The sequence below is a fragment of the Pristis pectinata genome, chromosome 17, assembly GCF_009764475.1.
Source record: "Pristis pectinata isolate sPriPec2 chromosome 17, sPriPec2.1.pri, whole genome shotgun sequence".
Lineage (NCBI taxonomy): Eukaryota > Metazoa > Chordata > Chondrichthyes > Rhinopristiformes > Pristidae > Pristis > Pristis pectinata.
In genome coordinates, this window is record NC_067421.1 from 26,359,811 (window position 1) to 26,381,917 (window position 22,107).

At 40.8% G+C, this 22,107-nt stretch overlaps 1 protein-coding gene across 2 annotated transcripts in view; it reads left to right on the forward strand.

Annotated features, from left to right (window-relative positions):
- LOC127579300 (cytosolic arginine sensor for mTORC1 subunit 2-like) overlaps positions 1-22,107 on the forward strand; it is a 50,110-nt gene that overhangs the window by 23,068 nt on the left and 4,935 nt on the right. For both annotated transcript variants that reach the window (XM_052032000.1, XM_052031999.1), the window contains exons 3-7: positions 7,429-7,622; positions 8,740-8,872; positions 11,642-11,765; positions 12,127-12,234; positions 14,084-14,166. In XM_052032000.1, the coding sequence (XP_051887960.1) occupies positions 7,429-7,622; positions 8,740-8,872; positions 11,642-11,765; positions 12,127-12,234; positions 14,084-14,166 (642 nt within the window). The remainder of the gene's footprint in view (positions 1-7,428; positions 7,623-8,739; positions 8,873-11,641; positions 11,766-12,126; positions 12,235-14,083; positions 14,167-22,107) is intronic.

The following is a 22,107-nucleotide window of genomic DNA, read 5'->3' on the forward strand; positions in this document are numbered from 1 at the left end:
CTTAGAATAATTACATGGACTAGTGCAATTTTACAGGAATAAGAACAGAAAATGTTGGAAATGTTCAGCAGGCCAGGATGCATCTGTGGAGAGAGAAACAGAGTTAACATTTCAAGTTAATAACCTATCAGCAGAACTTGTTTATTTTCTAGGGACCAAAAGCACCATGTATTTCCTCAGCCTGCAATGAATTCTAGGTTTTTGTATCGCACTCCTGTAGTGAGTATGGTCATGGCCCACTCCATTCCAAACAACTACTAGCTGTCCACTATTGTGACCTGAAAGTGACTAGCCTGAACCCGCTTATTGTGCACCACAGCTTGCTGCTCTCGAGTTGGAGGTTGGAGCCTCCATTATTATAGGCTGTCCAGACGGCAGACAGACTGGCAACAAGCATTTTAGGCTGGATGCCCGCATGAGACTTGATGACCATTTCTTCTTGCCCACTTGCATTTGAAGTAACTGGATGGGTGCTAAATTCACGAATGTCGCAACATTTTGCATCAGATACCAGTGTTGGCTTAGAGTCACCATTCCTACCTCTGGGTCAAAAAGTTTGGGGTTCAAGTCTCACGCTGCGGAATTGAGCAACTAAGCTTGGCTGATGCTGGATCTTACTAAAGAGGTTGTGAGGTCTGCTTGGGCAAACAAAAAATCCAGACCAGATCACAGCCAATCAGAACTCCTGAGCTCCAGCACATGTACTTAACATTTTTACCTACAGTGAGTCCTGTCAGCCCCTGGTTAGGTAACCGGGTTCTATCAAGGGCAGTGAGGTTAAAGGTTCAGTTTATCAGGTGAGATTTTAACTGAGACAGTTTAGACATAGACAGTGTAGGTACCTCGTGTAGCTCATCCTATGTCTACGGGCTATTGAAGAGGAGCAAGGCAGCCAGTATTTGTTTCTTGGATTAACATCTTTGATCAGGTTCAATTGATTTTTTAGTTATTTTATTGTTGTGGATCCTTTCTGGGCAGACATTAGTTGCAGTGTTTCCTATAATGCATCCGTGACTACAGAAGTATCATGTTTTGTGTTGCCCCAAGGTTCTAAATAACAAGTTGTTTTATGTACCAAAAGCTTGAATCACATGAAAATGTAGTTGTATGGCTCTCAATGCAGCTACACTAACCACACTTAATATCTCAGCATGTTGTGAGAAGCTCAGGGAGTTGCTCACTAATGAATTTTGAAATTAAAATGGAGTTTGAGCTAGTGTAACTGTTTCCTTCTCTGAACCCCTGTGACCTGGCTGTCCACAAGACTTGCACTTTCACGGGAAAGTAGTAATCTTGGCTCCCCCAATTCTGGATTCAACCCAAAAAAACCCTTTGAAAATATTAATACTCTGTTAGTGGAATGAAACCTAATCAAAGGCTCTTCAAAAAGCTGGGAAACTCAATTTTTATTCCCATCAACAAACTTGTGTGTGATGATGGTCATCATCCAATGGTGACATCTCTTAGTGAGAGTGGACAAGCACAGGATAAAGATGGTACAGTCGTATGTGAAAGGGTAATAGTGAAATTGATTGTGTATGGAAAGGTGCACAGAGTAATCCAATGTATTTTATAATATGAGAGATAACTTAATTGGAGGTGTCTGACACATTTGATTGACTGAGACAAACAATGTGACAAAGTTCAAGTTGAATTCTTGCACACCCAAGGCAGGTGATCCAAAGACTTGACAAGAAAGATTTGTAATTTGTCATGCAACACCCTGTGGGAAAAATATCAGTGCTGCTTCTCTTAAATAAACAGTCCTGTACCATGAATGGAGTATAGCTGATGAGGGATAAGAGAGTGAACACTAATGAGGCATTTTTGCAGAATTTACATGGGACCTGAAAACCTTTGTAAACTACAGTACATGCAGTTTGTTTGAAGAGCATTTGGCAATATTATGGATGCTGGAACCTTGAAGTTTAGCAAAGAAATTCTGCATAGCAAGATTGTACCAGGTTAATGAAAGGATAATGAGAGCAAAGTCCACTGATGGAAGGTTGCTGCTTGATGTGGTGAATTGATAATTTGGTGTGTCCTCTCTTGAGATAATAAAATTGGCTGGGTTTATTTGGCTCCATGCCTTTCATTGTCAGCTGTAATGGTAATCTGCATAGCACAGAGACTCTTGGTTATCACTTCACTGTAAATCTTGCTCATTGTAAAAGTAAAATCTTTATGATGGGAATGTAAATTAGAGGGTTATCTACTTATTACTTAAGGATTATAAAACAGTAAGAAGAGGTGGACCGAAATACTGATAGAGGCAGCATGTATTATTTTTAATGACTTAGTTTGTTATGGAAATTTGCTGTTTGGCCTTTTTTTTTAAAAAAAAGAAATCTCTTGAGACGTGGATTTTTGCCTCAGTCATACAGCACCGAGGTGGGCTCTTCGGCCCACCATTTCTAAGCCGACCAGCAGTTACCATCTGCATTTGTCCTGTAGCCTGTGTAAGCTTTCAAATGCATTCTCTGAGTTTTTTTTAAATGATTGTAATTAAAATTAAAACCTGCTGTGAAACATTTTGTCCCCACTCTTTTGCTAATTATTTTAATGCCTATGTAGATTAGATTGTATTGATAAATGAGGAATTGCTGGGATGAATCAAAGAGGAAAGATTATTACAACGCCATCTTCAGAGTTTATTTACTTGTGAAGATCTGCAAAGTTTTGTACTCATTTGGATCTTGCGGCTTCTTTAAGATTTGTTTTAATAGTTGCCGCATTAGCAAATGTGTCCTATGGACTTGTGCCAGACTGCAGATGCTGGAATCTGGAGCAAAAAATAAGCTGTGGAGGAATTCAGAGGGTGAGGCAGCATCTGTGGAGGTAAAGGGATGGTTGACTTTTGGTTGAGATCCTCCATCAGGACTGAGAATGTGGAGGGAAGTTGTCCAGTATATAGAGATGAAAGGGAGGTGTGAGGCTGGTGGGGAATGGGTAGAACTGGGTGAGGGGGGTGATGGGCAGATGGAACCAGGTGGGGGAAGGTGATGAGTCTAGGTAATGAGGGAGGGGGTGCGGGAAGAGAGAAGGGATGGAACAAGTGAACAAAGGAGTGAGACCCTGGATGGACTGATGAGAGTGGGAAAGGAACACTGGGGAATAAATTACCCAAAACTGGAAAATTCGATGTTTGTACCACTCTGCTTTAGGCTGTCCAAATGGAATATGAGATGTTGTTCTACTAGTTTGCATTTGGCATCACTGTGGCAGTGGAGATGACGGAGGGAAGATGGGGCTGTGTAAGAAGGGAGAGTTGAAATGATGTGCAACCGGAAGCTCAAGATGGCCGTTGTGGACAAGGTGCAAGTGCTCTGCAAGATTGTTGCCTGGTCTACGATCGATCACGCCAATATAGAACCGGCCACATTGTGAGCACCAAATGCAACAAACCCAGGTTGGAGGAGGTGCATGTGAATGTCTGCCTCACCTGGAAGGGCTATTTGGGTCCCTCGATGGCGGAGAGGGAGGAGGTGTAGGGACGGGCGTTGCACTTTCTACGACTGCAGGGGGAAGTGCCTGGGGACAGAGAGGAATGGGTGGGGAGGGATGAGTGGACCAGGAAGTCATGGTGAGAGTTGTCCTTCCAGAAAACAAAGAAGCTGGGAGGAGAAAATGTGACTGGTGGTGGGATCCCTTTGGAGCTTATGGAAGTGGTGGATGATGATGTGCTGGATGCAGAGACTAGTGGGATGAAAGCTGAGGACTGGGGGAATTCTAGCTCTGCTCTGTCTGGGAGGAAGTGGGTAAGAACTAACGTGAGAAATAGAGGAAATGCGTGTGAGGGCTCCTTCAATGTTGGCGGGGGAAGCTACGTTTTCTGACGAAGGAGGACGTCTCCTAAATCCTGGGAATGAAAGCCTATTCATGCCAAACTGGAGCTGGGCTGAAACTTGCCAGTGTTGTTCTTGAACCAACTGGCAAAACCCTAATCACTACAGTTCAGCAACTCCATGATCACTTTGCACTAAAATGGACTTTGTTCTTTTTTATTCTAATTGTGTTCTTTCTTGTAAAAATTGCATATAATTTATGTTTAATTTGTGTTTTACTTGTGATTGCTGCTTGTATGATGCTATGTGCCTGTGATGCTGCTGCAAGTAAGTTTTTCATTGCACCTGTGCCCACATGTGCGTATGACAATAAACTCGACTTTGGTGCAGAAGTCTTGCACCTTGCAAAAGAAATGGCTCCTACTGAGAGGAAGAAAGTCTAAATTTGATGCCATTACTGAGTTCTTGAATTTGCTATTTTTAACCAAATTGCAGTATAATTTCCTTCATCACCCCTCCTCTTTACTTTTCCCCAACCCCATTTCAAATACTTATCTCAAGCACTCAAGCATTTGGATGCAAATTATTTGTCTAACAATGCCCTGTGAAATTTTGCCTATCTGAGGACATTTGTAGCCTTTTTGATGTTACTCTCATTTTAATGTTTTTTTGAACCTTGTGTTTGCATTAAACTTTTACTGGAATCGGAGACTTTCGTTGGTCTTTCATTGCATGTATCCTCCTACACCCGTCCCTTTTAACTTTCTTGGGGTTAGTTACCGTGATTGAGTGGCTTAGGTTCTTGGACTATTTAAAACTTGAATTTTTTAATTTATAAGGCGAATTTGAATGATTTTTCCTGAAAAGTAGTTGACCAAATAATTTTCAGGAACTACTTTTGTTGTGTTTTTTCTTTTTCCAATGGCCATTGCATTAACTAGTTAAATAGTTCTGGGCAAATGTCATTTTGGAAAGTCAAAAGGTCATGACTATCTTCAACATTAGATTATCTCTCACATTTTCCACCTTCATATTTCTCTCAAGGCTCTGACTTGTCATGTGTTTACACGAACATTAATCTAATTGAGTTTGTGTTATCATTGATTTCAACAATGCCACAGATTGTGCTTGACCTGCGCCTCCTGCAGGATATCTACAGCACTGCTGCTCCCAATGTGCCAGTAACGTTATTGCTATAGTTATTCTGCAAGGCCCTGTGGGCCACAAGTGGTGACTAGGCCACCAGTCAGGAGGACTTTTCCATTGTTTTTAAATGTCTCTGGTTTTTACAAAAAGTTAAACATTTCTGCTTGCCTGCAGCAGCCAATTATATTAACACAGCTTTTTCTATGTTTAAAGTATTTTGATGCCATTGTGAATATATTAAGGTGACTTGATCGTGACGATGCTTTATATAAGCTAGGAATTGGGAAAAAAAAAGCTTTAATCAAAAATTAAATTCGAGTTATTTGATTTTACTTTAATTTTTTATTTGGGTCAGTTCAGATTATTGGGTAAATTCATTTTTTCTCTTGAACTACTATTTGGATATCATTTGACATTTTCACTGGTCAGCTTTTAAGCTTGCTGAGAATGTGCATCGATAAGCTTGTGTGCAGATGAACGGCTCACTATTACTTGTATTGTTAAATATTGTGCAATGCCCACCCTGAAGATAATTTTTATTTTGATTTTTGAGGTTTCCGATTTCCTTAAATATCTTTTGGACTACAGAAATGCAGCAATTAGAGATGTGTTGATCTCCCTTCACGTTTTATATAGGTCTTTTAGTTTCTGCTGGAGATAATTCCAGTAAAGCAAATGAGTGGGAGTTGCAGTTCCCTTTTTAATATAGTCACTAATGGTCAGAAGATTTTTTGAATGTCAGAACATGACTAATTTCTTGGGTTCAAAGGACTGAAAGGGGCCTGAAGCCAAGACTTTGTCCTGTTATGTTTTCAAGTAGATGTAAATATTTTTTGAATTTGGTTTGTGATCACAGAAAAGAACAAAAATGAAATTAAGAAACCCAAAGACAGAATTTATTTCTTCCTTCCAGGCTGACAGTTGGTGGGGCAGACTCCATGATGCAGCTTGTAGAGCTGTTGCTCATAGCTCTAGTGACCTGCGTTCAATCCTGACCTTTAGTTCTGACTGTGTGGAGTTTGCACATTATCCCTTTGACTGCATTTGTTTTCCCCCTGAGTGCTTCAATTTCCTTCGTGTACCACAGATGTGCAGGTTAATTAGCCACTACATTTTCCTCTAATCTGTGTAGGTCAGTGATAGAATCGGGGTTGTAGAAGTTGATGGGAACGTGGGGAGAGCAAAATGGAATTGGTATAAATGGATGCTTGATGGACAGTGTGGAATTGATGGGCCAAAGGGCCCCCTTCAGCGCTATATGATTCTAAAATGTGTTGGTCAGTGCGTTTAAATAAGGAGCTGGTTGATTATTTAAAATTGAATATATGAGCGATTATTGATCAAGTAAATATAGTGCCTGTGGTGTAGTGTCTTACATCAGGCCACCTCCAGTGAACTTTGAGCCAACTATACTCACTGCTTCCTTGCTTTCTCTTATCTGTAGTGGCAACTTAATTCCCAAAACTGACTCCTGATTGGCTAGGCCCTGACAGAAGTACAGCCCACCTCCAATAATGGTTTCACAAATAGCTGAGAGACACATCTAGGTTCATCAGCTGTGAACTGTCAAAAATAAAACATTAAATGTCTCTTGGGAGGGGGGAGAATATTCAAATTATTAAAAATTAATTGGTCCATTTGACCATTTAAAGTATGATATCAAATTATAAAAAGAATCAGAAACATTTAAAACAGTGCTTGAAACACCGGCAAACACCTTTTTCATTAAAAACATTTTACTTTTAATTTGGTTGAATTGGAAAAAAAACAAATTGCATGAAACTTTCCTGTCTGCCTTAACTGTTCCTGACCACTTGAAATGAATAGGTTCACTGAACACTGGCCCGGATTCACTGGATGGACATCCTACCACAACTGGGAAATCACAGGAAGTTCACTCTCTGTTGCTGGACACTGAGTCCAATGTTGAAGCATGGTCAGACAGTGGCTGGGGCCTCACTACTTTTGGGATTCTTGCCATTATATGTGTGACCTACAGAAATAATTTGGAATAACAATCTGACTCTCTCAGCTATTTAGTTCTGCAACAGTGCCGTACAGAAATATCATCTCTGACATGCATGCGGGTTAAGTTGTATCAGTTGATCGGAGGATCTCAAAGATTCCTTCAGGGGAGATGGAGATTTTGTGGGGATTTAAATTGCAAGTTTTACCAGTGATGATTCGCCTACCATGAGTGGGAATTTGTATGCAACTGGTGGGGAAAATAAGGGTTTGATTTAAGTATTTGCATTGTTATTTTCTGGTTGAATGAAATTGAACATTTCAGAACTTGTCCATTGTATTTCAGTTCTTTCCATCAACTGTCTACCTTTCTGTGTAACTGTAACACTATATTCTGCATTCTGTTTTGTTTTCCTTTTGTACTACCTTGATGTACTCATGTATGGAATGGTCTGTGTGGAAGGAATGCAAACAAAGGCTTTTCACTGTATCTCGGTACATGTGATAATAAACCAATTACTCGTGTTTTCAGAGTTGCCTCAAACAGACTTCCTGCAAGTAGGAGAAGCAATCTGGCTGGCACTAAATGTTGTGTCCAATGGTCATTCTTCAACCAGCTCGCAGACAATCGGAGTGACAAAGATAGCAAAATCCGTGATTGCTCCACTAGCTCAACATAACGTTTCGGTGTTTATGTTATCGACCTATCAGACTGACTTCATAATGGTGAGCAGGTGTTCTATCTCTCTTGATTATTCTTGCACAGTATCCTGGAGGAAGCAACACTAATTATTATTGAATTTGCATTTAGCAAACTTCCTTTTACTGATAAAGAAAAGCTTGAATGTACAATAGCACTGCAGAATCTCATGTGTACAGCATTGTGGTGATGCATCAAACAATAGATACTGCAGTTTGGTTCTATTTAATTTAAAACAATTTCTCCTAACTTATCTCCCACGAAATTGTATCATGGTGTGTGTGCTATGTTTGGTTCCTGTCACCAAGACCCAAGGGAAACATAAGGGTGATTCCTTTCAAGTAGAGGGTTATGAAGTAGGGCTTCCAAAGCTGAGCCAATTTTGGCCAGAGAAGGAACCAAGTTGAGAAAGGAGAGTTCACGTTTCAATACGATGCTTCAATGGGATAAGTAAAGTTAATCTGGATTTCTAATTTAGAGTATGCCAGGAAACTGGAATGAGCATATTTTTGTTCAACTTTTTTAAAACTAAAAACAACCTACTGAAGTGAAACAAAGTAAAATGTGGGTGAGGAATGACAATTCTCAAAATAAACACAATTTTTGATATAGTCCACTACACTAGATTTATTTCACAAACATTTTTTCCAGTCGCATTAATTTATATTTGTTCAACGCTAATTTTGCTAGGGAATCAGTTTTCGACAGGGTCTCGTCTTAGCGCCAGGCATTTTGTGCATATTACAGCAGTCCCATGTGAACAAGCTCTCATAATGTTATTAAAATGACTTTTTCGAATTGTGGACATCTGTAAAAAGGAAACTTGTTCATGACCCGGGAATGGCCTGTATAGTTTTGGTGAGAATGTTTACAGGGTGAAGACTTGGGTCCACTTTTTTTTAAAACAAAGTGCATTGAACCAAAACTTCATAATGTATTGACTGCATTAGTGATTATCTTTAAGTGTATGTGTGAGTAAAACAAACGACTTGTTGTGAATCACTGGAAAATCTTTGTGTAGTAGATTGCTATGTACTAAGACCTAGAATGTGGTTGTGAGCAAATGTATTCCACAAAAGACAGTGACAACTGTGTAATTGTACTGTGTTTTTCTATTTAATATTCTTTAATTTGTGTGCCCAGGTGAGGGAGAGTGATTTACCAGCAGTCATTTGCACCCTGTCTGAAGAATTCAGTATTTACAAGGAGGAAAATGGTGAATCAGTCCCAGTCGATGGTGGCTGTGTTACAAATGGCTTTATAAAACCAAAAAACGGTAAAGTAAAATTGCTAGATTAGTTTTTCATAAGTATCATGTGATCCACATAATTAACATGGAATCTCAATTACTAAAACTTGTTGATTAGATGTTATTGAAACAGAGGAAGAATGTGACAAAGTACAAAAAAGCATTAATGAATTTGCAGAATGGGCTTGTTTTAAAGAAAAATGAATATTGGTATAGCTCAGTATGAGACTGCAGTTTGATAGGACAATTGAGGGACCTCCATACTGTTTGAATAACTGTATGAATGCAATCAATGGTGGGGGGGGGAGAGAAAAAAGATATGGATGTACAGGTGCATAAGTGTCTCAGTTATGGGTTTTTTTATAAAACATCAACTGCTTATTTTCAGTCCTTTCAGGATATAATTGAAAGATAGGGAAGTGACGTGGAAACTGTGTTTAAACTTGTGTTCAACTTTAGTTAGATTCCACTAGGAGCACTATGCACAGTTCTGGTTTTTGTATTTAAAAAAAAGACTCAATAGTTTGCAAGAATGATACCAGACTGAGAGGGGTATGGTTATCAGGAAGGTCTGGACAGGTTGGGGTACTTTTTAAAGGTTGATCTGAAGTATCTTAAAATAATGAGAGGATTTGATAGGTTAGCCACAGAGGATGTATTTCCACTCATGCTCGAGTCCAAATTTGGATATCTTGTGTATATAACAGTCACTAACAAATCTAATGCTGATGACAAAGATGGGTAGAAAGATAAGTTGTAAAGAGGACATAAGAAGGCTACAACAGAGTAGACATTGTGAAAAGGTAAAGATTTGACAAATGGAGTATATTATGGGAAATTGTGAACTTAATTTATTTTGGTAGGAAAAATTGAAAAAGAAACATTTACAAGATGGTGAGAGTTTGCAGAGCTCTGAGAGGCAGAGGGATCTGAGTGTCCTAGTTCACGATGTGTATAAGGCTTGTATGCAGGTTCAGCAAGTAATTAAGAAAGCTAACAGAATGTTATTGTTTTTTTGTGAGGAGAATTGAGCACGAAAGTAGGGAGATAATTCAGTTATCTAAGATATTGGCGAGACCAGTATTATTCTTAACTAAGGAGGGATGTAAATGCATTGGACATGGTTCAGAGAAGATTTACTAGACTGATGCCTGGAATGGATGAGTTAGGACAAGATCTGGTTAGAAGAGTGAGAGGGGACTCTATTAAAACATTTAAGATCCTGGGTGTCTTGACAGGGTGAAGATGGAGAGAATTTTTCCTCTTTGTAGAAAAATCAAGAGTAATGGATTGCTGCTTAAAAATGAGTTGCCTATTTATAACAAAGGTACAGTGAATCTTTTTTCTTGGACATTCTGAGATTCATAAGTCGTTGGAACTCTTTTCCTCAAAGGACAGTGGAAGCAGAGCTTTGTAATATTTTTAAGGTAGAGTTAAAATTTTGATAAGGGAGGTGGTGAAAGGTTACTGGAAGTACATGAAAATGAGGGGTTGAGGTTGCAGGTCGGACAGTCTTATTTAGTGGAATTGCTTGAGGGACTGTATGTCCTTCTCCTGTTCCTATCTTGTATGATGGTATGCATGTGTAGAGAGTTGGGGAAGAACCACGTGTACCAATAGAATGATAAGACTGTGGAATATGTTCCTGCAGGAAATGGTTAAGGCAAATGGCCTGATTGAACTTCATGTGAACCTGGATAGCACAAGATTTGAAAGGTTATAGTAACGGCTTTAAATGTAAGGGGCGAAGAAGATGCTTGTGAGGAATGCAAATTTTGACATGGACCACTTGACTGTAGGACCACTTGACTGTAAGACCACTTCTGTGCTGCAGACTCTGTTCACTCCACTTGCTTTTACCTCAAAGCACAGTATTTGTTAAAAGGAATAAATGTTGTAATATGGTTATGAAGGCAGGCACAGGTAATTAATTTATGCTTTTTGTATCACAACATATACAATTACTTATAAATAATCTAGTGTAAGCAAATCAATAATTTCAAATAATAATGGTTACAAGTTTTTTTTATCTTTATTAGAGTTAATCCCATTTTCACAGTTTTCTGACGTGCTTGCATGAGAGCTCCAAGAATTCCTCTTGTCCTTGGCAATGTTGTCTAGGAAACTTTCTGTGTAACTAGACCAGTGTAAATTGATGACTTGACGTTTCCAGCCGTTACTGTGTTTTGTGATGGGTGTCACGGGGGTAATTTCAAAAACATCTTTTTTCAATCTTATTTGAATAAAATGTAAAGATTTAGTGGTTTACATGGGTAACTCTGGACTCATTCTTTGCAATTATGCATTTTAATGACCAATTATATAATTACAAGTGTTGAATATTGCTGGATACATTTGATATTTTGAACCAAAAGAATCCATGTAGGATGTTCGATCTCCACGCCAGGCACAGCTATCAGCGACAGCTTCAATTAATTCTGGAGCTGAGGAAAAGTAAGCACAAAGGATTTTTGTTTTGAACAATTGGACTGTATTCTAAACTTAGTTTATTCCCACAGGGACATCTGCAATGCATTTTGAATTAAAAGGTCATTGAAATTTGCTGGAAACTGAAGCTTGTTAGAGAAGAAAATATAATTTTGTTTTCAAAACCAATTTTAAAGCAAGGGTCTAAATCCAAAAGCATTAACCCCTGATGCTCTCTAAAAAGAGAGTGTATGAGGAAACTAAAGCAGTTATTTCAATTATGTTTGGAGATCCAGGAAGGTAAAAGGTTCATAGTTTATTCTTGTGACTGCCTAACTAGAACCTTCACCATGTGTTTTCCTCTGACAGCTGCCAGCCCCACAGTTCACCCAGTGCTAAGTCCCAAGAACCAGTTTTGTGTCATGAGCTTGGACCCAGATATGCTTCCTACCATTGCCACTATTCTCATGGATGTCATGTTTTATTCTGCAAGGTACAGATCTCTTGATATGATAATTTATAAGCCTTACTTAGAAAGCCACTTTAATGATGTGAGCGTCTGTCCTTGCTGTTGTTTCTAAGTTTCTCCTATATTTTCTCCTTTTTAATTGAATACTCTTTTATTAAGTTAATATTGCTTTTGCTTAGTCCTCTGCAGGGTCTACAGATTTCATCCCATGATCTCAAATAGTTTATGTGAGGAATCTTCAATTAAACTTCATTTCTTTATTTTCTCTGACACATGAATAATAAGCTCAAGGTGCTGAATGACTTCTCTTTTACAAAACATAAAAACAAATTTGTGATTGTTGCTTTTTAAAGAATGGCCTAAATGGTTTATTCATCCTTTGCAGTTTGAAAGCTCGACCTGCGGATCAGGATCTTGACTACATTCGTTTCTTTTCTTTTTCTTTGATTGACGGCTATATTTCCATTGTGGTTGATACCCAGACGCAGAAGCGGTGAGTTTACAGAATCTTTTAAGAGATCATTGTGAAATTGGAGACTTTTGGAATGTTCAGATGTGTTATTTATTTAATAAGGGTTTTTGGATCAATTTTGAGTGTGGCTCGAAATGATCCTTGAGTTTGTGATACAGCCAAATGATACGGATTTGTATTTTTGCTGTCTCGTACCCATGGAATCGTACAGCATAAAATATTTTTTTTTGCCCCATTGTCCCTGAACCAGCTCTTTGAAATTGTCCACTTCTATCAGCTTCCCTTTCACCTTATTCTTTAACTTACTTTTCCAATTACTTATACAATTCCTTTTTGAAAGGTGCTATTGAATCTTCTCCCAACGTCCCTTTCAGCCAATGCATTCAGTTTGTTGTGCAAAGGCAAAACTACTTCTCCCCTCTGGTTCCTTCACAGCAATGGCAAATTTGTCCATCAGTATTTCCTACCACTACCTATCAATTGATCTCTCTTCCTTCTCACTCAAAACTCCTATAGGCCTCTCTTTAAGTTGTAAGGAAAACAAGCTCAGGTTCTTCAAGCTCTTCATTGGCTGTCACCCCCCATTCCTGGAATGGTTCTAACAAATCTCCTTGCAGCTGATTCTCTGCTTCCTTCCAAGTATGGACCCAGTTCTTCCAATAACCAGTCACCTAAGCTGGGCCAGCCCTTGCTGGCAATGCAGCACTGCTTATGAGTTGAGATGCCCTATGGAGCCAACTCTAGCACTGTAACCTAGTAATGACTAGATTTCTAGTGCACCAAAGAAATTTTGTACCTAAAGCTGATTTTCAAAACATTCAGAATCTTTCTGAATACAACATACAATAGGAGCATTTTAAAGATTCTGAAAAATTAAATAAAATTCCCACATAATTGATAATTCTTAAAGTATATATTTTAAAAAATCAGCTAACCATTTGCAATTGGCACCCTTTAAATGAAACCAAGATAATTAAAAGCAAAGGAAGATCCCTTTTGCTTCGAGCAGCCCCATAATCTCTATTAATACCAGTGGGTCAGTCTGCCACTAGCAGGAGACCACGTTGAAACGTGTCCCTGCTGTTGTTTAGTAGGTGTAGGATGTCTGGTCACACATGGCCAAACACACAAGTCTCAAACTTGCTGGGATTTCACTGGGTAATGTGGGACCTCCATCATTCATCAGCGATGTTTCCCCACTGGAGTTCCTGCATTCCCAGCATATCCAAACGAGTTTAAGAGTAGTTTTTAAATAAGTCACTTTGGGCTTGTTCATTTCTCTCTATTCCTCATACATTCTCATTTTTGGAAGTAAAATACTTTTTGAAGCAGATAACCATTCATGTGGAATTGTTCTATAATTGACTTCCGAACTCCCTTTTTGACATTGATTGCATCGTGCCATTTCATACATGTGGAAAAAGTGAGTACAGTGGAATGGGATGTTACCATTGACATTTTGTGGTTATTGTACCTGGTCCTGGTAATTTATACCAGCAGGGTTCTTGTTGCCCAATCAAGACCCTTCCTCAAACCAAAAATGATCTGCATATTGTTGCCTTAAAAAGGTAGAGGCTCGTATTGGTAACCTTGGCCTTGGGCTGAATGGTCTTTTCCCCATTATTTTCTAGGATGCTGATGGTTGGGGTAGATTATTGCCAGAGGACAGCCGTTACTGCTAAACAATGTGGATGTTCTGTGCTTTCATTTGATTATCTTTGGGGAATTATTTTTACTCTCTGAACATTTGCCTCTGGTCGTGGTCAAGTGCGTGATGGGGCAGGTCACACGTGGCAGGGTGACCTTCCTGGGGTCGGGTGGAATCTTTCTTATTCAATGCTCACCTAACTGCTGTCTCCTCTTGCAACAGATTCCCCAGCAACCTGCTCCTCACAAGTGCTTCGAGTGAGTTATGGAGGATGGTGCGAATAGGTGGTCAGCCCCTGGGATTTGGTAATTATAAAATCCTGCTTGTCTTTTGTTGCGGAATAGGAGCTGAAAAGTCTGAAACTTAACAGTCTACACGCTCTCCCAGGGTAACGAATGGGTTCCGTTTTTACAGACATCTGTAAGTTGATGTTGTCCATAAGCTGGAAAACACACACAAATCACTCGATGAGGTAACCACATCTCCACAGTATTGTAATGTTTGGCATCAAAAGCACATAAGGCTAATAAGAAAGAACAGTTAATGAAAGTGGAAAGAGAGGAAACTAGTTCTGCCATTCGTAGGGACAAACAGATGTACGTACGTCAGACTTCCGAATTTAAAAATATTATGGGAACTCATTGATATGTCCGAGTGCCCATAAGTCGGGCATTCATAACCTGGGTGGGCCTATACCTTGCTAATGTGTTGGATCTGTGGATGGATTCTCAGTGGAGCTGGGTGCTGTCATTTTTTAGTTGGTAAGTCCTGAAAACTGCATTTTGATTTTGGACAAAATACAGATTTGGAAGGAACATGAGTCTCCAGCCACAAAGCTATTACCTACTTGAGCTTAGTAGAATAGAGGTGTCTGCTTTGGGTGTTGATGAGCATCTGTAGTAGCATGAATACCAGAACATTGCCAAGCACATCTCTCTGCCTTAAAGATGCCTGACACACAGCCATGTCTCCTTCCTCAACAGACTGCTGAGTACTTCCAGCACTTTCTGTTTTTGTTTTTAGCATCTGCAGCAGTAGCTTTTGATTTTTCATCTCTCTGACTTGTTTTTCTTTGAACCTGTCTCAAAAAGGAAAAGGTGTTTCTCCAGCAACAAATTCTCCCTTCATAGGAATCTTGGATGTTTCTTCAATGTGAATGGTCCCAAAGAATTCAATGGGGTTTTTTTTTTTTGCTGAGTCATTTCCAATCCAGTGTGGGAATGATCTCAGCACAGAACTTGCAGACAAGTGACAATTATTCATGGAGACATTGCAGTGTTTGGGGTACAGCTGATCGTGCACGAGGATGTGGGCAGGGTCACATGGTTTGACAAATCACTACAGAAGTTCTCCCTGGTGCACCATGCACACAATGTGGACTTGGGCTGAGGTCATCTTCCTTACTGTTACTGCTGCAGAACACAACATACTGGACTTCCTAATTTGACATTCTGTGCTATATAACATTCTGCCAAAATAACATTGCCCTCGGTCTTGTTCATTTGACATGCTTCAACTTTGTTTCGGAGCCAGATCTTAAAAGAAAGAAATGAACAGTGGGGTTTTTGCTCTCTTAAAAAAGGTTCTGTCATTCACCATACTGACAAAGAACATGTCCAACATCACAGGTTTTGTGCCAAAGGACCTTGAGTTTATGTAATGAGGAGGAAGGAATGCAGCTTAAAACCACTTATAAAACTAATACCATAACTCCCCAAAGCCTAAATGTTCTAGCTGAACTGTGCTGAGTTTTATCTAGACCTGAGCAACCACTGCCCAGGATTTAGTCACAGTATTAGAATCCTTGTGATACACAAAAGAAAGTTTTTGCTGTACACCAAGTTGAAAGATGAAATAAAGGCAAAGAATATTTACAGAAATCTGAGAGCGCCAACACTCTGGCTGCAATATCAAAGGGCAAGCAAACAACGATAGACATTCATGCAACTTTGCATTTGTAAAATCAGATGCATCTTCTCTGAGAATTTACTTTTAACGTGGTTATAGTCATTGCTGGCAAGGCCAGCATTAGTTTATTTCAAAGATATTACTTGCAAATTTTACAAATGAAGTACATTTATATGTCACTGTTCAGTACAAGCTACATCATTCCATTTATATGACATCAACATGAGGTAAATTTTTCTTCCAATCCAATCCTGGAGCAGGTTGTTTTTTCACTGGGTTCAGTGTGCAATGGCAAATGTCCGACACTGTGGCCTTTCTCACAGAGAGCCTTTGTGGTGGCTGCACCAAGCTTCAGCGTGTCCCTCAGCACGTACCCCCACACCTTGGAGCATATCAATATGCAGCATTTTGATATAAGATATCTTTAACAGTCATATGTACATCGAAACACATAGTGAAATGCATATTTTGCGTAGAGTGTTCTGGGGGCAGCCCGCAAGTGTCACCATGCTTCTGGCGCCAGCATAGCATGCCCACAACTTCCTAACCCGTACATCTTTGGAATGTGGGAGGAAACCCACGCAGACACGGGGAGAACGTACAAACTCCTTACAGGTAGTGGTCGGAATTGAACCGGGGTTGCTGGTGCTGTAATAGCGTTACGCTAATCGCTACACTACTGTGCCTGCCCTCAGCTCTCTGCAGTGGAAGACCAGCAAGTTTTGTTCAGACCAGAGGGCGTCTTCCACTGAGTTGACAAGCTAACAACAGCAGTTAATGTTTGTCTCAATGTGTCCTGGGAGCAGCTTGTGGAGCACAGCCCTGTGTTAGGGAGGAATGAAACTTGATCAGGATCTCTGCATTGCTTTCCAGATCTCCTTGACAAATGCACATGTCAAATTGAGGTGGATGGTGGCCTCACCTGGAGGGCAGTGTGGTGGCACTGACACCCTGGTCATATATGAAGATCTGATGGGGAGGGCCATTCACTCCACCAACCAGCCAAGCAAGGTCTCTGTGCTTGTCTGAAAGTTTGGACTTTGACAATCTACTCAAGAACCATCCCGCAGATCCACCATCTCCTTTTCTTGCCGATGCTTGAGGACCTTTCCGGCAGGTTGTCCCATGGTCAAAGGTGTACCTCCGCACACTTATCTATGACTGACTGTCATGGCTGTGCAGTTCAGCTGAAAAGGCTGTTTTTGTAGCAACGAGGCCAGAACATTTCACCACACTGGGGACAGAGGGAACAGCAGCACAGAGTGACACTTGTGTACCCAGGGTCTGCTGTCAGCTTGATGCAACCGCACACCAAAATGGTCATCAGAATGAATGCCACATTGGGTGCATTATTTCTACCGCCACCTCCCCCTTCTAGACATTCCCAGGTTTGGTTTCTGTGGGAGAGGGAGGGCTGCAGCACGGGTGCTGGGCGTGACCAACCCACGTCTCGCACACCCACTCCATCCTCTCGCCCAAGGACAGGGTTCTCCCCTGCAACTGAGAGGGAATGTCGCTCCCAGAACTTCAGTGTCTGCTTCACCTTGGCTGTTTCCTCTGCCCTCTTGTTGGGTCATGCCCTTGGACCTCTGCACTACATCCCCAGCAGTGATTGTGCTTCATGTAAAGGGGACAAGTAATCGCCTTTGCTTTGATCAACTCCGGCACTTATGACTCTGTTTGAACTGGTCGCAGATGCTCTTCGGTCTAAGGGCAAACAGTGGATACAAGCAGAAGGCACTGAGCTCAGCATTATTGCTCAACCCTAATTGCCTTTTAGCAATCGTGTTGAGCTGCCATCTGGAACTGCTGTGGTCCCTGTGCTGAATGTACCCCGTCAGTGTTGTTTGGTCAGGAGACCCAGGAATTAGAACAGTAACAATGAAATTGCAACGTTATATTTCCAACTCGGGCAATCTGCAGGGATTGAGAGTTTCTGCAAATTCAGCATTTTATTTGTTAGAAATTTGATCTTAAAAATAATTCAGCTTTACTGGCAACATGGGAGAAGTCAGAGATGAGTGGCAGCTTAGGGAACAAGCTAACTATTGCCCTCTTGTGGCGGAATCTAGTATGGCTGATTTAGTAAATGTATTTCTACTTTCAGATGAATTATTATTGTCACTTGTACTGAGAGTGCAGTGAAAAACTTGTCTTGCATACCGTTCATACAGATCAATTCATTACCTTGTACTACCTCAATGCACCGTGTAAAACAATACAGAATGCAGAATAAAATGTTACAGCTACAGAGAAAATGCAGTGCAGGTAGACAATAAGGTGCAAGGTCATAACGAAGTAGATTCTGAGGTCAAGAGCCCATCTTGTTGTACTAGGGAACCATTCCACAATCTTGTAACAGTGGGATAGAAGCTGTCCTTGAGCCTGGTGGTACGTGCTTTCAGGCTTTTGTATCTACTGCCCGATGGGAGAGGGAAGAAGAGAGAATGTCCGGGGTAGAAGGCTTAATTTTTTAAAAAATTAGTGCAAATTCAGTCATTTCAAGGTATCCAACTTTTTTTCCTCTTTGCAAAAGTAAAATTAAATGAAACTTGTTGATTAATTGGATTGGTATTATTGTCAATTGATGAGGTTTCATCTTCCATTGTTGGATTGTGAACAAACTGATTCTCCACATATGTTGCAATTAAAAATAAAAGTGCCATTTACCTTCCTATTTGCTTATTCTGCCAGCATATTGACTATGCTTTGACTACTTAGACATTCAGTTCCTGCCAAGCATCAACATTGGATAACTTCTTACCACATGCTCTTCTAGAAATTTGAACAACATAGTACTGTCAGCTCATTGTATCTCTCTAATGAAATTCACTGAATTTTGGAAGCTGAGTATATTCTGCAGATATTACTGTCTCACATGGAAATCAAAACACTGTAGATGCTGGAAATTTGAAATAAAACTAGAAAATACTGAAAACATTTGGCAGGTCGGGCAGCATCTGTGGAACGAGGAATAGAGTTAATGTTTCAGGTCTGTCCCTTTGTTAGAATACAGGGTTGAGGAAGGGTTTTGAAAAGATGAGCCTTGAAGTTGCTCACAAGAAAACTGCTGGATTTTTTTGTGACTTTTAAAAAATATAAGTTTCATTTTTAACACCACCAATAATTGACTTTTCAATAAGGAAAAGGTTAGTTTTATCAGTCCTGGCAAGTGGGTGAATTACTTCGGTGCCAGGATTGATCCTTGGATTGGGTGCTCGGTTTGCGAGTGGAGTTGTAAATTTGAGGGATGGGGTAGGAATCTCCTCTGGGATAGGCTGAAGCCAGCCCAAAAACTGGAGCTCTTTAAAGCGTACTTTGTCCCTCGTTTTCACCACCTTTTAATTTTAAATGAGGCATTACAGAATGTTTTGGTAAAACTCGATGAGACCATTAGAAACCTCATTAAAGACTATCTGCATCTGCTCAGATGTGTGAATGATGGGTTGCTTTATTCTAGGATAAGGGATGGGGTTCTGGTGATTTTCCCCAAACTGGAAACTTGGATCCCACTGTCTACAATTAAGAAATACATTGATTTTAAGAAAGCTGCAGACAGAATGGTGGACCTGAGGAGTTCTGTCATAATCCTGTGTTTGGTAGCTTCGCACTATTGGCTCCTCAGCCAAGCACATACACCAAATGTCTGAACCTGCGGTTCCTCCCGTACTGAGCAGGATTACTATTGCAGCATGGTGGTCTAAACCCAGCTCACGTTCCCTATTAGTCGGTGAACAATCCAATGCTTGGTGAATTCTGCTTCACAATGATAGGAAGAGCCAACATTGAAGGATCAAAAAGCGTTGTCACTATGAGTGCCCAGACGCCAGAAGTAGGATATCTCTGTAGTAACTTTACTGATGCCTCCTGCTTAAAACACGAGGTCAGAAGGATCATGAGGCTCCACTTTCACGGTCCGTATTCGTACTGAAAATCAAGATCACGAGAGCTTTCGCTCCACGGGAGGTTTCTGTTCTCCCCGAGCTCACCTTGGGGCGCACCTGCATTTATGGTGTGACAGGTGTACTGCCCTGGTCAAACTCCCCACCTGGCGCCGTCTCCGGCCGCTTCCGACCAGAAGTGAGAGCCCCTCGTGGCTCACCTCCCCGGGTGAGTGAAGAAATGATCAGAGTAGTGGTGTTTCACTGCAGTCCCAGAGTCCCTCCCACTTGTTCCACACCTCTCCTGTCCCTTCACAGTGCCAGACTGGAGTCGAGATCTTCTTTCCCCACTGATGCTGCCTTGCTCGTTCCTTTGGCTGTGGTTTCTCTAGATAGTGGGTAGGGACGGTGGGAACCTCGTTCATCCATTCATGTGTCATTAGGTGACGAGGCACTTGGCGGGTGACAAGGACAAGATCACTTGTTCCCTATTCTGACGTTTAAAGTAGGTCACCTATTTGTGATAACACCTCCTCAAGCGAGATGTTTAAAAACCAGACAGTGAAATAAAATGATAAAACAAAATTTAAAAAAAATAGCAGGCCCCGGATGTATTGCCACCCACCAAAATACAGCTAGGGTTTAGATCGTTCACGATGTCAGTTGTTGTTAAAGTCATTTGATGTGTTAAGCATTGATCACAGATGTTTGACATTTATTATTCCATTATAAAACATGAAAGCCGTGCGAGTAAACAATAACAGCCTAAAATTGCAACCTCATGATAAAAACGCAATAACCACAGTCAAAAAGAGCAAAAAACACAAAACAGTTAAAATATTAATCGTCCATTTAAAAAAAACTTTAAAGTATTAATAGTACCTATGAGGGTGGTGGGAAGTTTGAGCAAGAAAGGTCTTTATTTCTGGATGCCCAGGAAATCCATCACTACTTCGTTCTCCAGGAACCACATTCCTCTGGCACCTAGGAAGACGACCGTGGCGATGTTACCATTGTCCTTAATGGCCTCCTGGAGCTGCCTATATTTATTGCCCTTCTCTATGTAGGCTGTGCTAGGGGAGCCAGAGTTATCCTCGAAACGTATTGATACATCCACCACTGCTGCCTGATCCTCCGTCACAAAGATTACATCAGTACCCAGTCATGACCTGCATGACCTAAACGTCTTTGTTCTCTTTTAAAAACTCTGAAGACGGCTGCAGCACCTCTAGAGCACAACAGGTCCCAAGACCTCGTTATGCCTGTGGATCTGCGGCTGCTTCACGGACAGGCACATACATACCATAAATGTGACCCAGAGTCTCCCTGGCACCCCACAACTCCTACAGGACCTAGGTCTAGCAAGGACCAACGTCTTCTTGATGCGACGTGGGTTTGAGCGCAGGAGCAGGGCTGTAATATATTCAGATTGTTGAGGGGATGTAAATCCCTTAATCCAACTGTTATTATTCCATTATAAAACATGAAAGCCGTGTGAGTAAACAATAACAGCCTAAAATTGCAACCTCATGATAAAAACGCAATAACCACAGTCAAGTAGAGCAAAAAACACAAAACAGGTAAAATATTAATCCAATTCTTATAGCAGTGCACCCCTATCCCTTGATGTCCAAGCCTGCTCCAACAGTCGAACTCCATGTCCTGCCAGTTACTCCTATTGCTCCTAACCTCAACCTTGCTAGCACTATCCCTAACAACATCCTCAATAAAAGCAGTGACATTCAGGCATGCTAGGCTCCTACACTTATTAATAATCATATCAACATAGGCATAGATAAACAGCCAGCATCTTTTCCCCAGGGCGGCAATAACCAATACCAGAGGACATCAGTTTAAGGTCGGAGGAGGAAAGTTTAGGGGAGATGTCAGAGGTAGGTTTTTTTATTTACACAGAGAGTGGTGGGTGCCTGGAATGCACTGCTGGGGGTGGTGGTAGAGGCTGATATGATAGGGACATTTAAAAGACTCTTAGATAGGCACATGGATGTAAGAAAAATGGAGGGTTCTGGGCTGTGTAGGAGGGAAGGGTTAGACTGATCATAGAGTAGGTGTTTAGGTAGGTCGGCACAAGGTTGTGGGCTGAATGGCCTGTACTGTTCTATGTTCTAACATCGATATCTGCAAACTGGAAATGTTAATTCTATTTCTCTTTCCACAGAAGCTGTCTGACCTGCAGAGTGTTTTCAAAATTTAATGCTTTTATTACTATGCCACACATTCGACGTGACTAGTCGGAGAACAGATCTCTCCTCTGTTACCTTCCTCTATTCTGCCTATTATTTCCCACATTACACTCTTATCTGTCACCACCTTGCCCACTCCCTTGATCTATTTCTATCCCTGTGCATGCACTTTGCCCAGAAATAGTCACGTAAAGCTATAGCCTCTGCTGGATCCAAGTGATAATTGATGTCTCCTGTGGCAGAACGCAATGAC